Consider the following 14248-nt stretch of genomic DNA (forward strand, 5'->3'; position numbering starts at 1 on the left):
GAACTAGCCGAAACCCGTGGAACATCCACGGAAGGGAGGATGTGGTGTATGGATAGAGTGTACCATTATGGATGGCATAGGGGATTTGCTTGTCCGAGTAAGAGTTAGGAAGAAAGATGAGAATTAAGAGTGCGTATATGAACAACGATCGCCGACACCGGCACAAATGCATGCTCTGGATTGTCCACTCAGTGGACGGCTTGCTTTCGCCTTCGGCTGTCCAATCAGCGGACGGCTTGCTTCGCCTTCGCCTTCGCCCAGCAGACGCCAATACGATGGCGTCGTAAGATGGCGTCGTATCGGCAGTTAATCGGATGCTTTTGGGCCCCAACGTCGGCTAATTCAGATTTTTCGAGTATGGCTGTATGTGATAAACAAAGAGCGCGGTTCGTAGATCGTAAATCCATTAGTGCCGTGGGCATCGGGTCACTGGGTGCAGCGTAAAAGGGATAACAAAGTCGAGTCCTTACGCTATTATTATATAGATCGGATATTCTGATGTACCAGCTTATGTAGTCCCTTGATTTTCTTAATTTTTCAAATTGTCAATTGTTTAATTATTTGCTTACACATGGAGTTTGTGCAAAGACATTCATACACATTAGTATATTTGTACATTAATTATAACGACACTGCAGACAATTGGACAACCATATGGTGCATAGGATTTGACCATCACGCGCAAGGGTTTCGGGAAAAGGAATTACGAAACAGGCCCATTCAAGAAAATATATGTGCAGTATTGTTATACATGAAGAAATGTTTCTTGTGCAGTTCAGCAGAAACAGTTACTTTTAAATGCAGAGCTAGAATGTGAAAACGCAGTGGGTGCAGCTAGTATGGGCAAACCAAGTGAGCCTTAAACGACCCCATTACCCTCCCTTTAAGCTGTGACAAATGGAATTAAGGCCTGTGTGTATGATGAGAATGGTGTATAATGGGGCTGTAGCAAAGCAAATTAGTGGCCTCTTGCATGTTCTCACGCACCCCCCTCTTCCCCTCCCTCCCCAAGTCTCAGGCACATCCTTCTGCTAGGCAGTGGCCTTTAGTATTTACCACTATAGGTGATTCACCAATGTCACGTCAATGTCATCACGTCACGTCAAGAAATGTGGCAGACCAATTATAATGGCCACCGAGGACGAATAGAGTACAGGAGTTGTAAATATGAGCGTCTATTTCTCACTTCTCCAGCTCTTATCAGTGTTTCTGCTTCGAGACGTATAAGACAACCATGTCGTCGTTCTGAGTTCAGTTCAGATTATGAAGGGTATGGATACTTATGAAGTAAGCATGCCTGTTGGACGAAATAATCAAGAGGACCCTCAATCCTTAAACACGAGCGGAATGCTCTTCTATTCAAATGCGGAATTCGACAAGCACTCACTGAGTTCCGTGCTGGGCAGCAGGACTTGCATAATCTTGGATAACTTGGAAACCAACATCAACAAATCAGTTGAATGTCAAGGTAAAAGGATTGCTGCATTCGAGTCAAATGTGGAAGAACTGGCTGGGGTTACGACACAGATGACCAAGACGGAGAAAATAATGGCGGATCATGCTGAGCTACTCAATAAATTTGATCGCTATTCTCATCATAATAACCTCTGTGTAATTGGTCTCCCCAAGTAGAAAGGTGAAGATTGTTTGGCTTTGGCCAATAATCTCTTTGCCGTGAAATTCAATATGGTCGACGTTAAGCTGGAACATGTTCTTCGCGATGGACCTAAAATGGTCGCCAAAACACAACAACTCCTTATAAAGCTCAATTGCTACCAGGATAAAATCAAGATCCTTCAACAGCAGCATCAAGCTCTCCTTAATGACCAACACTTTTGTGTCGAGGACCTGACCAAAATCGATCTCCAAGAGAAAAGGAAGTGGTCTTCTTAAGTATCCATAGCCGAAAAGGAGGGAAGGAAGTATCGATTTGTTGCTGGCAAATGGAGGGGTTCTTTTGCCACTTTGGCTCATTTCTACCATCAATATTAACTTACCTGCTTTCATTTATCACCTGTGGTTTTGTTCATTTATCTTGCTGCATTGCATTCTTAATCAATCCTCTTTTTGACTCCTCCCACAAATGAATGTTTTTGTGACTCCCCCCACAACATGGTGATTGAAGACGATGAATAAGTACCTGAGTTGGAACCTCAAGCATCAAATTCGTCATTTTTTACCTCTTACCATGTTTCTGTTTTGACCTACCTCAAGAGACCCACTTTGAGATGAACGAGGGGTCGCCAATAAGTAACCTTAAAATATTTTTCACAACTAGTTTATTGCATGTACGTGTGTAACAAATGTGTTATTTTTCAACATAATCTCCATTGCGTTCATTTCATTTTTTCCAGCGCTTCACTGAGGCCTGGATTCCTCTAGAAAAAAAAAAAAAAATTGGCTGCTTGTGTAGCCATTCGTGCACCGCCTCTTGTACCTCTTCGTCGGATCGGAAAGTGGTTCCACCAAGCACCTCTTCAAGTGGCCCAAAGAAGTGATAATCCAAAGGGGTGAGGACTGGCGAGTAGGGTGGACGAGGAAGACACTCAAAATTCAGGTCCTCTATTGTTGCAACTGCAGCGCGGGCAGTATGAGGCCGAGCATTGTCATGCTGCTGCAAAACACCGGTAGTGAGTAGTCCATGACATTTTGATCTGATTGCTGGTTTCAGATGATTTTTAAGGAGGTCGTAGTATGATGCACTGGTGACTGTGGCCCCTCTGGACATGTAATGCTCTGCAAGTGGGCCTCGGTTATCCCAGAAGAGCATCAGCATCATTTTTCCAGGGGACAGCTGTGTGCGGAATGTTTTGGGCTTCGGTGAAGTTGAAAAGCGCCACTCTTTGCTTGCCCTCTTCGTTTCTGACTGAAAGTAGTGGACCCAGCTTTCATCCCCAGTCACTACGCGCTGTAATAAAGCGTCGCCTTCTGTTTCGTAACTTCGCAGAAGTTCTTCACATGCGTCCACTCACCGTTCTTTCAGTTCGGCTGTGAGTAGTCTTGGCACACACCTTGCAGACAATTTGCGGAACCCCAGCACGTTGTGAATGATAGTTCTGAACTGAATGTGAATAGTTCTGAACTGAATCATGGCTAATGTTCAATTCGAAGACCACTTCATCCAGCGTAATGCGACGGTTTCCCCTTAGCACGCGCTCAACTCCTGCAACCATTTCTGGTGAGTCAGCTGTGTGAGGCCGGCCTGAGCAAGCAGCGTCTGCCACACTGGACACTCCACTTTTAAACTTCCTGTCCCAGTCATACACCTGCTGCAGCGATAAACATGCATCACCATATTGCATCTTCATTCTGCGATGGATTTCACTGGGATTTACACCCTCACTTCCCAAGAAACGGATGACAAAACGTTGCTCCTCCCTGGTGCATGCTTCTAAGGGAGCCGCCATCTTGGAACTGCTCTATTGACGTCATACGCTCAATGTTGCCAGATCTAAAACAGGCAAAACATGACTCTTACCCATAGATACAACATGTGTCGTCTACAACTACACACATTACTTTCTCAAATTTATATCGCCATTTTAAGGTTACTTATTGACTGGCCCTCATATAAAGATAACCGTGTATGTGTATTTACTTGAGATCATCATGCGAAGTAATCATGTCTGGTGGATGAAAGAACCAAGCGGAACCTCAAGCCTCAAACCCGAGCAGAACACCCTCCTCTTCTAATGCTGAATTCGAACAGTTTGTCTGTCGGTCGTTGCTATGGTCTGTGCTGGGCAGATGGACTTGCATATCGGATTGATGGGTTGGAGACTAACATCGGTGATTCTGTTGTTTCAACAATGGTGAAGTAAATACACTCGATTTGTCATTAGCACACTGAACCATATATTTACTTAATACTGTATTTACGTCATCTATTACAGTGAACATTGTATTTACTTATCACTCTATTTACTTAATTTTGCACTTCCTCAAGACTGTATTTACTTAATCTATCTCAGTGAACACTGTATATATTTAACATTGCATTTGATACTGTAGTTACTTAATATATTACAGTGAACACTACTTACTGACATCGTATTTACTTTATACTGTACTTAATAATCTATCTCGGTGAACACTATTTACTTGCACTATAAAGTCAACCCTCGTTAATCCGACACCGTTTAATTCGGCAATCTCGCTATCCAACCAAAACATCCAGGAACAGATTTCCGCCATTCATTTTATCCCTCTAATCCGCAAAATTGTTTATCCGACAATCTCGTTAATCCGACATTGGGTGCTGGGAACAAAGTAGTCCGGATTAACGAGGTTTGACTGTACTTACTTCTGCATTTACTTACTGTAATACTGTATTTACGTAATTCTTTATTTACTTAATCCATTACAGTGAACATTATTCATTCAATACTGTATTTACTTAAAACTTAATAAATTCAAAAAGTTGCTCTTTATCCGATGCAGCATCCAGATCCATTAACCTATTTTGGCTCGATGTTTGCTTCGAAGGTATCTCGATATGTAATTATAACTTGTCGTTGCTATTTTGTGTGTTATCCTCCACACTGTTTCTTCCTGCCCACCTTTTAGAATTTTGTGATACCTTGTGTTTATAGTTTTGACGTATGACCTTTATTCTGAATGTAAATGAATTTTCCAATAATTTTTTTCATAATAAGGGTACTTGTTACCCTTGCCAGAGAGAGGGTATTGCATTTGAGTCCGTTTGTTTGTCCGCACAGAATAAATATGATTTTCTCTGCAACTGTTGGTCCGATTAACAGGAATACAAGCCTTGGCTTCTGAATATGCGTCCATATTTGTTTCCCTATATATTATCTTGATTGTATTCTTCTGAGTTTTTTAAGTTCCGAAGTATTACTTTTGTATATTTTTGTTTGACTCTACTTTGGCAACTATGGAAATAAATGTTTCTTTGAATTGAATTGAAAAAAACTCCAATAAGTGTGTCATTTCTGTGTTCATGTCAATTCCAAGTGAAGCAACTCCTCTTACAATGCTGATGCCAGCCTGAACTTTGGCCACTCGGTTACAATATAACACCGCTAATTCACACAATTCCCAATTTAGTTAAACAAAGTCGGAGTGAAATTTTCAATGATAAAGTACCATTTTCGTTGATGAAATCACTTATCGATGTTACTAAAATTTTAACAACCTCTGGCTTTAGCTTCAGCGACTGCAGTCGTTTAGCAGGTTTCCATACAATAAGCAATGCGATGAGATGGCAGCACGAGGGGTTTGAGCAAAGTCTTATGATTACATCATTCACAGAGAGGCTTGTCCATGGGACCATGGAAAACCTGAGACTGTGTTGAAGGTCTGTGCAAGTGAATGTAAACTAGCATATGATGCGGTCTAATGTTCGATAATTGAAAAAAGAAATTATGGGAAATTGGACCGATCAACACTCAAAAGGACTTATTTTCTGATGCAGGAAGGTTAAAGCATTAAGAACACCATTAATGCAAAGAAGTGTAAATTATAATACATTTAGGATGCAAAACTCTCAGTGGAAAAGAAAGAAGAAATACAGACATGATGAAAAAGCACAAGGAAAAAGAGAAGATATATATATATATATATATATATATATATATAACTGTAAGAAACAGTAGAAACTCCAAAGTACGAGCAGGGCGTCTCATTTGTATTGAATATATAATCGTTAGATTAAATAAGACGCGGACGTAGCTTCAGGACGTATATATGTATAAATGCAATATGTATATTTTAAAAGGCTAAAAGATAAATGCATTTTCCATTCCTGCATATTATTGAGTGGATTAACCACTCACACGGAAGGATGAATTCAATTGGCAGAGGCCTCAACCAAAATGAATCATCGACCCAGCGAGATATTTTCAGAGGCCAGTGCTATGGACCACTACACGAAAGGGGCAATGTGCCATGGTCCCACGGACTTGCAAGTTTCCATCAACAATATAAAAAAAGGAAAGGTGGGGGAAGGAGGGGGTGGGGGGGGGGAAGTATAAAACTCCTTACTAACCAGTAGAGATGGTGTGCAACACGTACACTTGCAGTTGCACGAGTAAGCAGGAAACGAGTAAGACACGAGTCGATGTGCCATTCACTTTGCAAGGCCTGGGTAGTACACGCACGCAAGCACCACAACTTGCTTCGACTGAACACAGACCATTTTACTGTAACTCGCTCTGAAGCACATGCAGAAATGATCACAAAGAGTACATAGTGCTACTTTTCCATTGTATTCAATGATGCAATATTGTTGTTGCTAATGGATTGGGTGAATGCATTGGAATTGTGGATGTGGCATGGGCATAATGGGCTTATCGACCTCCTCTTGTGTCGTGACATCCTTGTTTGATTTATCAGTGTCACATGCCATTTGTAATCCTACTACAACCACCACCACTACTACTACTACTACTTATACTTCATACCCAGCTAAGGGTACATGGACACACCATGTGGGTTGACCCTTTTGCACTTTGTTCCCACATTTAGACAGGGGAACGTGAGGTTATGGCAGGAATTTTGGATCTTTTGTTCAGGGTGCCGGGTGCCTACTCTTCGTGAAGGACACTGTGGGATCTTTAACGTCCACCGAATAATGCAGGAAGACGGGACTCCCATTTAACATCCATTCGAGGGACGGAACACACATGGATGAAACACCAGGATGACAGTTTATAGCAGGGACGGGATTCAAACCCAGGCTAGACAGCTTGGAGGCGAGTGTGCGTACCTCTGGGCTATCCAGCCAGCCCCATTGCGAACATTGATCATTCAATTCTTCTTTGTTAATATGTACCACATGTATGAGGGATAGCTTTATTGGCTGAGGGCAAGGCTGTTCCACTGATGCAATACCCTCTGCTGGCTGGGGCAGGAATTTGTATTTATTCATGGTGCAGGATGGTGCTGGATTGATGGGCCTAATGACATTCTCCTGCATTGAAGTTCCTTGTAACTCGTTGTAACCTCTTCCAAAGTATGCAGAGCAGAGGTCTCAGTCCCTTTCTTTGACAAAGTCAAAAGTAACGTGTATGTGGGGGTGGGGAGGAGAAGGCTGTGTGTGTGTGGGGGAGCGGTAGGGGTGAGGGGGGAGGGGTAGTGGGAAATTCACGACCGTGATCAAGGTGAGTATGTAGGAGAAAACAGAGGGTCAACATTACCATTTCGTGTATGAAATACAGTGCCTTCAGATACCCCACGAGTCAATACTTGGAAAAGAGCCTTTCGCAGCGATTACAGCTACGAGTCTTCTTGGTTATGCCTGTATCAGCTTTGCACATCTGATTTGGAGAGTTTCTCCCATTCTTCCTTGCAGATTTGCTCAAGATCTGTCAAGTTGGATGAGCAACGTTGGTGAACAGCAATCTTCAAGTCTTTCCACACATTCTCAAGGGATTCAAGTCTGGGTTTTGGCTGGACCACTCAAGGACTTTCGCGTTATTGTTCTGAAGCCGTTCCAGCCTTTTGGAATCTGAAGCAGATTCTCTTCGAGGATTGGTTGGATTTGGCCTCATTTATTGTTCCCTCGAGCCTTCCAAGTCTCCCAGTCCCTGCCGCTGAAAGCATCCCAATAGCATAATGCTGCCACCACCATGCTTCAAGGTACGGATGGTGTTAGATGGGTGATGAGCTGTGCTCGGTTTCTGCCAGACTTAGCGCTTTGCATTCAGGCTGAAGAGTTCAATTTTCGTCTCATCAGACCACAGAATATTTTGCCTCATGCTCAGAGTCTTTCACATGCCTTCTTGCAAACTCCAGGCATGCTGTCATGTGCCTTTTTCTCATTAGTGGCTTCCGCCTGGCCACTCTCGCATAAAGCCAAAATTTGTGAAGTGCTGCAGACACTGTTGTCCTCCCGGCAGGTCTCCCATCTCAGCCAAGGAACTCTGTAGTTCTGTCAGAGTGCTCATTGGGTTCTTGGTCACCTCGCTGACCAAGGTCCTTCTTGCCCGGTTGCTCAGTTAAGTCAGACGGCCAGCTCTAGGAAGAGTCTGGGTTGTTCCATATTCTTTCCATTTCCTAATGATGGAGCTCACTGTGTTCTTGGGAACTTTCAACACTCTATAAATTGTTTTACACCCTTCAGCAGATCTATGCCTCCTCACAATTCTATCTCAGAGTTCTACGGACAGTTCTTTGGACTTTGTGGTGGAGTTTCTGCCCTGACATGCACTGTCAACTGTGGGACGTCACATAGAAAGGTGTATTTCTTTCTGCATCATTTCCAACCAATTGAATTGGCCACAGGTAGACTCCAATCAAGTTGTAGAGACATCTCAAGGATGATCAAAGGAAACTGGATGCACCTGAGCTCAATTTGGAGTGTCACAGCAAAGGGGAATACTTATTGAGTCAAGACATTTCAGCTTTTCATTACTAATTATTTTGTAAAAATTATGGTTTTTGTAAAAACGAAAGGGGTGTGAATACTTTATAAAGACACTGAACGTAGATGGTCCTCAATATATTTTGGATTTTCAGGTTCCATTCGGCTACTGGATTCCCAGCATATTAACATATTGAAAAGTATTTGACACCCAGCGACAAGGGACTGTCAAATGTACCCCCCCCCCCCCCTAACCAAAAAGGAATTGTGCTGCTCCTGAAAGACTCGGCAAAGATGTATTCTGTGTTGTTTCTTGGCCTCGTTTCCAACTTGTGTCAGATTGTTTCCAATGGAGGCTGAATCTTTTCCAGAAGGGAAAATGTTTTGATTTCCCTTTGTATGCCACAACCAACAATCCATACAGACCCATGACACCATCCCACTCAATTAAAAAAAAAAAAAAAAAAAAAAAAAAATGCCAGGCTTGCCAGGCAGTGGCCAAAATGCCACTCAATGCCAGGCTTTAATGAATGCTTGGTGTCAAGGTAGTTATTTGTATTAATAGTTTTCCGGAATAAAATCGGTGAGACAAATGAAGCAAAAACGATGAAAAACACATGAGGAAATGTGCTTTCAACAAAAAACGGAATCAATTATGCAAGTGAAAATTTTTGTTCTGAATGTGAAAGCAGCTCAGCCCAAATCACAGGATGTGAAGTACATTTACCTGCACCAGTTGAGGCAGCCAATCCACGAGTTCATCATCAGTCAGCTGATCCAAGCTTCTCACCGCTGCATGCCTCACTTCTTTGTCTGGAAATCTATGTCAGCAAATTGCAATTATCCTTCAGCGAGTACATCTGAATGAGTATGGTGAAGCAGACAGGAACACTCGAGATTGAAAACAAAAATGTGAGTGCAGTGATGTCATTTTACAATGGCAATCACAGGTGTCCAAGCCAAAGATGAGTAACTGAAAAGTGCAAATGCAGAATAGGTGCAAATAGAACGGTACTCGGTGGAGCACATACCTCCACCATGCTGAACAGTTTACGTTTTGTATCCCACCGATATTGTATCCTCAGTTCCAGAAAGCGGATAATAAGCTTGTTGCATACACGTCAGGTGGGTCAACGACAACCGTTGACTACCGGATGGTGCGTAGGCGAGATAGGGGGCACCTCCGGGACACAAAGGTGATCCCGGGGGAGGAGGCTGTTTCACAGCACCACTTGGTTGTCTGCGACATAAGGGTGAAAGGTGCGAGGAGAGCTCGGCGGGTGAAGTACCAACCGAGAATGAAGGTGTGGAGGTTGAAAGAGGTGACAGTGAAGGAGGCATTAAAAGAGAGGCTGAGCAGGGTAGAGGATGATGTGGTTGAGCTTGAAAGTGGTTGGATGTTAATGAAAGATAGTCTGTTGTGAGCCGTTGGTGAGGGATGTGGATGGACTAAAGGACCACCGAGGCACTCGGAAACATGGTGGTGGGATGATGAAGTGGGAAAGAGGATTGACGAGAAGAGGAAGAAGTTCAAGGAGTGGCAGAAGGCTAAGGGTACGGGAGCAGAAAAAGCAGAGCATGAAAGTTATAAGGCAGCTAAGAAGGCTGCAAAGAAAGAGGTAGCAAAGGCGCAGGAGGCATGTTGGAAAATGTTCGGAGAACGCTTGGATTCGGAAGCGGGTCAGAGAGCGGTATTCAGGATTGCAAAGCAGATAGCGAAAGAGGTGTGATGTGATGGGGGTGAGTTGCTTGAAGGTTGAAGTGGGACAAATCGTTGTGGACCCAGATGGAATTGAAGGAAGATGGAAGAGATATATGGAAATGCTGTTGAATGCAGAGAATGAATGGGATGGCAACATCGAGAGTAACCCAGTTTTAGGACCGGCAGAGAAGGTAACCGAGGAGGAAGTTGAGGAAGCGATACAAGCAATAAAAAACAAACAAAAAAAAAAAACCACCTTTAGAGGCCATTTTTCCCCGCAAGCGAATGAAGGAGGCAATGAAGAAGGCGAATGAATGAAGGAAGCGATACAAGCAATGAAGAGTAGAAAAGCGGGAGGGCCGACGGGAGTTGTGGGAGATATGTTGAAGGCAGCGGGAAGTTGGTGTGTGAAGAGAATGACAGAGATCTGTAATCTGGTGGTGAAAGAAGGCCGCATTCTAGTGGATTTGGAACCGAGTACCCAATCCAAAGAGTATCGAGTAAAGGAGGGTTTACCGTGGGAGTTGTTGTATGCAGATGATCTGGGGTTGATTGCAGAAAGTATGGATGGACTGAAGGAGAAGATGAACAAGTGGAAGGAATGTATGGAGACAAAAGGTCTGAAGGTGAATATCGGAAAAACGAAGGTGATGGCAAGTTGTAAAGCATGTGGTGAGGTGGAAATAACTGGGAAGTGGCCGTGTGCTGTGTGCAGGAAGGGTGTCGGAGTGAACTCCATTCAATGTACAATGTGCGCTGAGTGGGTTCATCAACAATGTAGTGGTCTGAGAGGGTCATTAACCAGTGTGGTAGCTACATTCAAGTGTAAGGTGTGCACAGAGCGAGCTGCAGATGGAGGAAATGTTGAGTTGGATCTTGGAGATGGCGTGAAGCTGGTAGGTGTGAAAACATTTTGCTACCTAGGAGACATGCTGAATGGAGAAGGTGGATCAGACTCGGCGATGGTTGCTCGAGTGAGATGTGCATGGAAGAAGTTTCGGGAACTGAGTGGTGTGCTGATGAGGAGGGGAGTGTCGTTGAAGCTGAAGGGAAAGGTGAATGCTGCATGTGTGAGAAGTGTTATGGTTTATGGGAGCGAGACATGGGTAATGAATGTAGAGCAGCAACGGAGGCTGGAAAGGGTGGAAATGCGAATGGTTCGGTGGATGTGTGGAGTATCGTTGAGAGAGAGGAAGACAAATGATGGATTGCGAAAGATGATGGTAATAGAGCCTGTGATGTATGCTGCGAAGTGAAACAGGTTGAGATGGTTTGGTCATGTGTTGAGGAAGGATGAAAGTGACTGGTTGAGAAGAAAGATGGAAATGAATATAGAAGGAAGTAGAGGACGGGGAAGACCGAGAAAGACTTGGCTGAAGGTGGTGGAAGAAGAAATGCGGGCAAGGGGGTTAACAAGGGGAGATGCAGAAAATAGGGCAAAATGGAGAAGATTGTCATGGGGCCCGCAAGGCTAACCCCCGCTCTAGCAGGGAAAATGGCCTTAAAATGCCTGTTGTGTTGTTGTTGTATCCCACCGATAGGCTCGATCTGGACCTGAACCAAAATCGAATCGGTTTGTTCTCGTCACCGACTCAACTCATCCACCAAGTGTCATCCGATTTCTGTTCACAATGTTTTGAGATATCGTTCCCCATATGGTTTTGGCCCCATCTCTGAGTGGTGAAGAATCACTTAAAAAATTCTGGTATCCAGATCCGGATCTTCCCCAAAATTTAATCATTTAGTCCTTGTCACACACCCAACCTGTCTGCTAAGTTTCACCCAAATTCGTCCATATCGTGCTCACAAACAGACAGAAAGGAGTGACAACATAGCTGGAAAACATAGACACGGGTGAAAACATAGCACATTCGGTGGCAGAGGTAAAATTTTCCTCAGCAAGTATTAATTTTAATACACCATGCAATAATGAAACCGAGAGGCAATAAAAGGTCATATAATCAACATAACAATGCCACTTGGATACTGCAATAGTGTTTGGAAACCTGTGCCCGCAGTCCAATGATAGCCCTTCATTGGACAATGTATCTCAACAATGGATGGAGGTCCTCAATGCCAAAAAGGAATTCAGAGCTGTCTCCCTTCTGTTCTGTTCCCATCTACTTTCTACTTTCTCAACCCTCCCGTCTACTTTCTCAACAATCCTCTCCAAGAAGTTCCGTCACTCAAGCTTTTGGGTCTCACTATCTGCCACGATCTTTCCTGGGAAAAAAAATCACATTTCCAAGCTGGCCTCCAAAGCCAGTCGCCGACAGGGCATCCTCCGTCGTGCGAAGTCCTTCCTTGGCACATGTCGGAATTTTAAACTATCCATGCCTCCTCCCCCCAAGCCCTCTCCCTCCCACAGATCTCCCGATGTCCCTGTTCTCTGCTGTTGTACTTGTGTGCTTCCTACTCTCTCCCCATCTTGTCTCCTGCTCCCTTTATTGTATGTTTTGTGTGTCCGTTTTTTTTTTTGTGATTAATGTCTCGCACGAGTCTCGATCTTGTATACCGAAAAAAATAAAAATAAAATAAAATAAAATGTATGACCTTGCCCTTCAACATTTAGGGATAGAGTGTAAATTAGAAAACTAGCAACGGTACCCGCCCAATGGGCGGGGCTTCAATTGGGAAGCCCAAATGAAAAGGTAAAATATCAGAAATTGAAGGCTTTTTTATTTTAAACGATTCATATAAACATCCGTTAAATCATATCACACGCAAATCATCAAAATCTAAACAGTACATGGCTAAACAGTACATGGACGATCACGTACCATGTACGCCTCGCGTCTCGCTTGCTCTCATGTTGTCCCGATAATGATCCTTCCGCAGGTTCACCTACGGAAACCTTGTTACGACTTTTACTTCCTCCAGACAGTCAAGTTCGCTCATCTTTTCGGTGCACCGGCACGAGCCGAGAACGACCCGTGCAGGGGCTGAACCGAGGATCTCATCAAACCGTCCGATCGGTAGTAGCGACGGGCGGTGTGTACAAAGGGCAGGGACTTGATCAACGCGAGCTGATGACTCGCGCTTACTGGGAATTCCTCGTTCGTGGGACACTGTCTCAAGCCCCAGTCCCCATCACGGATGGGGCTCAGCGGTTTACCCGAGCCTGACGGCGAAGGGCAAGGTACACGCTGGCCCGTCCAGTGTAGCGCGTGTGCGGCCCCGGACATCGAAGGGCATTACACGTTCATTAAACATTAAACGTTCATTAAAGGATTACAAAACGAAAAACATTACGAAATTACGTTCACACCGTCAGGTCAAACACTACCGTGAACACATACATCGTCACAACATCGTCACAATGAGAACATCATCACAATGAACGTTATGCGAACGCAAATGTTATGCGGGAGTCCAAACCTGAGAATGCTGGAGACTAAAGTTGAAATTGGGAAAACTAAATAGCCTATTTTACTCCTGGAGATCCCAGGATTATCCACCCAAAATATCATTGAGATCGGTTCAGCAGTTTTTACGGTACCTTCGAACAGACAGACAGACGGACATTTGGTGAATTATAGTGAGATCGTCACAATGAGAACATCATCACAATGAACGTTATGCGAACGCAAATGTTATGCGGGAGTCCAAACCTGAGAATGCTGGAGACCAAAGCTGAAATTGGGAAAACTAAATAGCCTATTTTACTCCCAGGGGTCCTAGGATTACCCACCCAAAATATCTTTGCGATCAGTTCAGCAGTTTTTACGGTACCTTCGAACAGACAGAAGGACATTTGGTGAATTATTGTAAAATGTGACCCTATTTACAATCTATCCAGAAAACCAAATACCATGGAAATTGGAGGAAAATTATTCGAGTTATGATCAAAAAGTTTTTTTTTTGTTAATTATGTCACAATCCAAAAAACGTGGGTAGAGGACCCTGATTAAATATGAAGTGAACAACTTCAGTGCAGATGCAATATTTTGATGCAAGAACATCTTAGAAGGCCAAACGGTTGTGATTCCGCATTGGCAAAATTGATCAATAACAAAAAACCAAAAAATGAAATGTGTATTCTTAGAATTGTTTGGAAGTGAGTGAAAAAAACCCAAATATATGTATTTTACAATTTGTTTTTAATTTTAAACTATCCTCTATTCAGAGTGGGTTGAGGCAGGCAGCTAGCTAGCTGTGTCCACACTGGTATGGAGCTTCGGGGGATAGACAAACCCCCCACCGTTTCCACAGGCAAAAGTTTC

At 43.6% G+C, this 14248-nt stretch overlaps 2 protein-coding genes across 3 annotated transcripts in view; one reads left to right on the forward strand and one right to left on the reverse strand.

The window, feature by feature from the left end:
* Nucleotides 1–14248, reverse strand: part of LOC137438656 (phosphatidylinositol 4-phosphate 3-kinase C2 domain-containing subunit beta) — a 156264-nt gene that overhangs the window by 56237 nt on the left and 85779 nt on the right. For both annotated transcript variants that reach the window (XM_068133889.2, XM_068133890.2), the window contains exons 17-18: nt 9051–9144; nt 6008–6102 (exon numbers count right to left, since the gene is read on the reverse strand). In XM_068133889.2, coding sequence (XP_067989990.2) covers nt 6008–6102; nt 9051–9144 — 189 coding nt within the window. The remainder of the gene's footprint in view (nt 1–6007; nt 6103–9050; nt 9145–14248) is intronic.
* Nucleotides 1–14248, forward strand: part of CENATAC (centrosomal AT-AC splicing factor) — a 480847-nt gene that overhangs the window by 27773 nt on the left and 438826 nt on the right. The window lies entirely within an intron of this gene.

The sequence above is a fragment of the Myxine glutinosa genome, chromosome 13 (genome assembly GCF_964187855.1).
Source record: "Myxine glutinosa chromosome 13, kmMyxGlut1.1, whole genome shotgun sequence".
NCBI classification, from domain to species: domain Eukaryota; kingdom Metazoa; phylum Chordata; class Myxini; order Myxiniformes; family Myxinidae; genus Myxine; species Myxine glutinosa.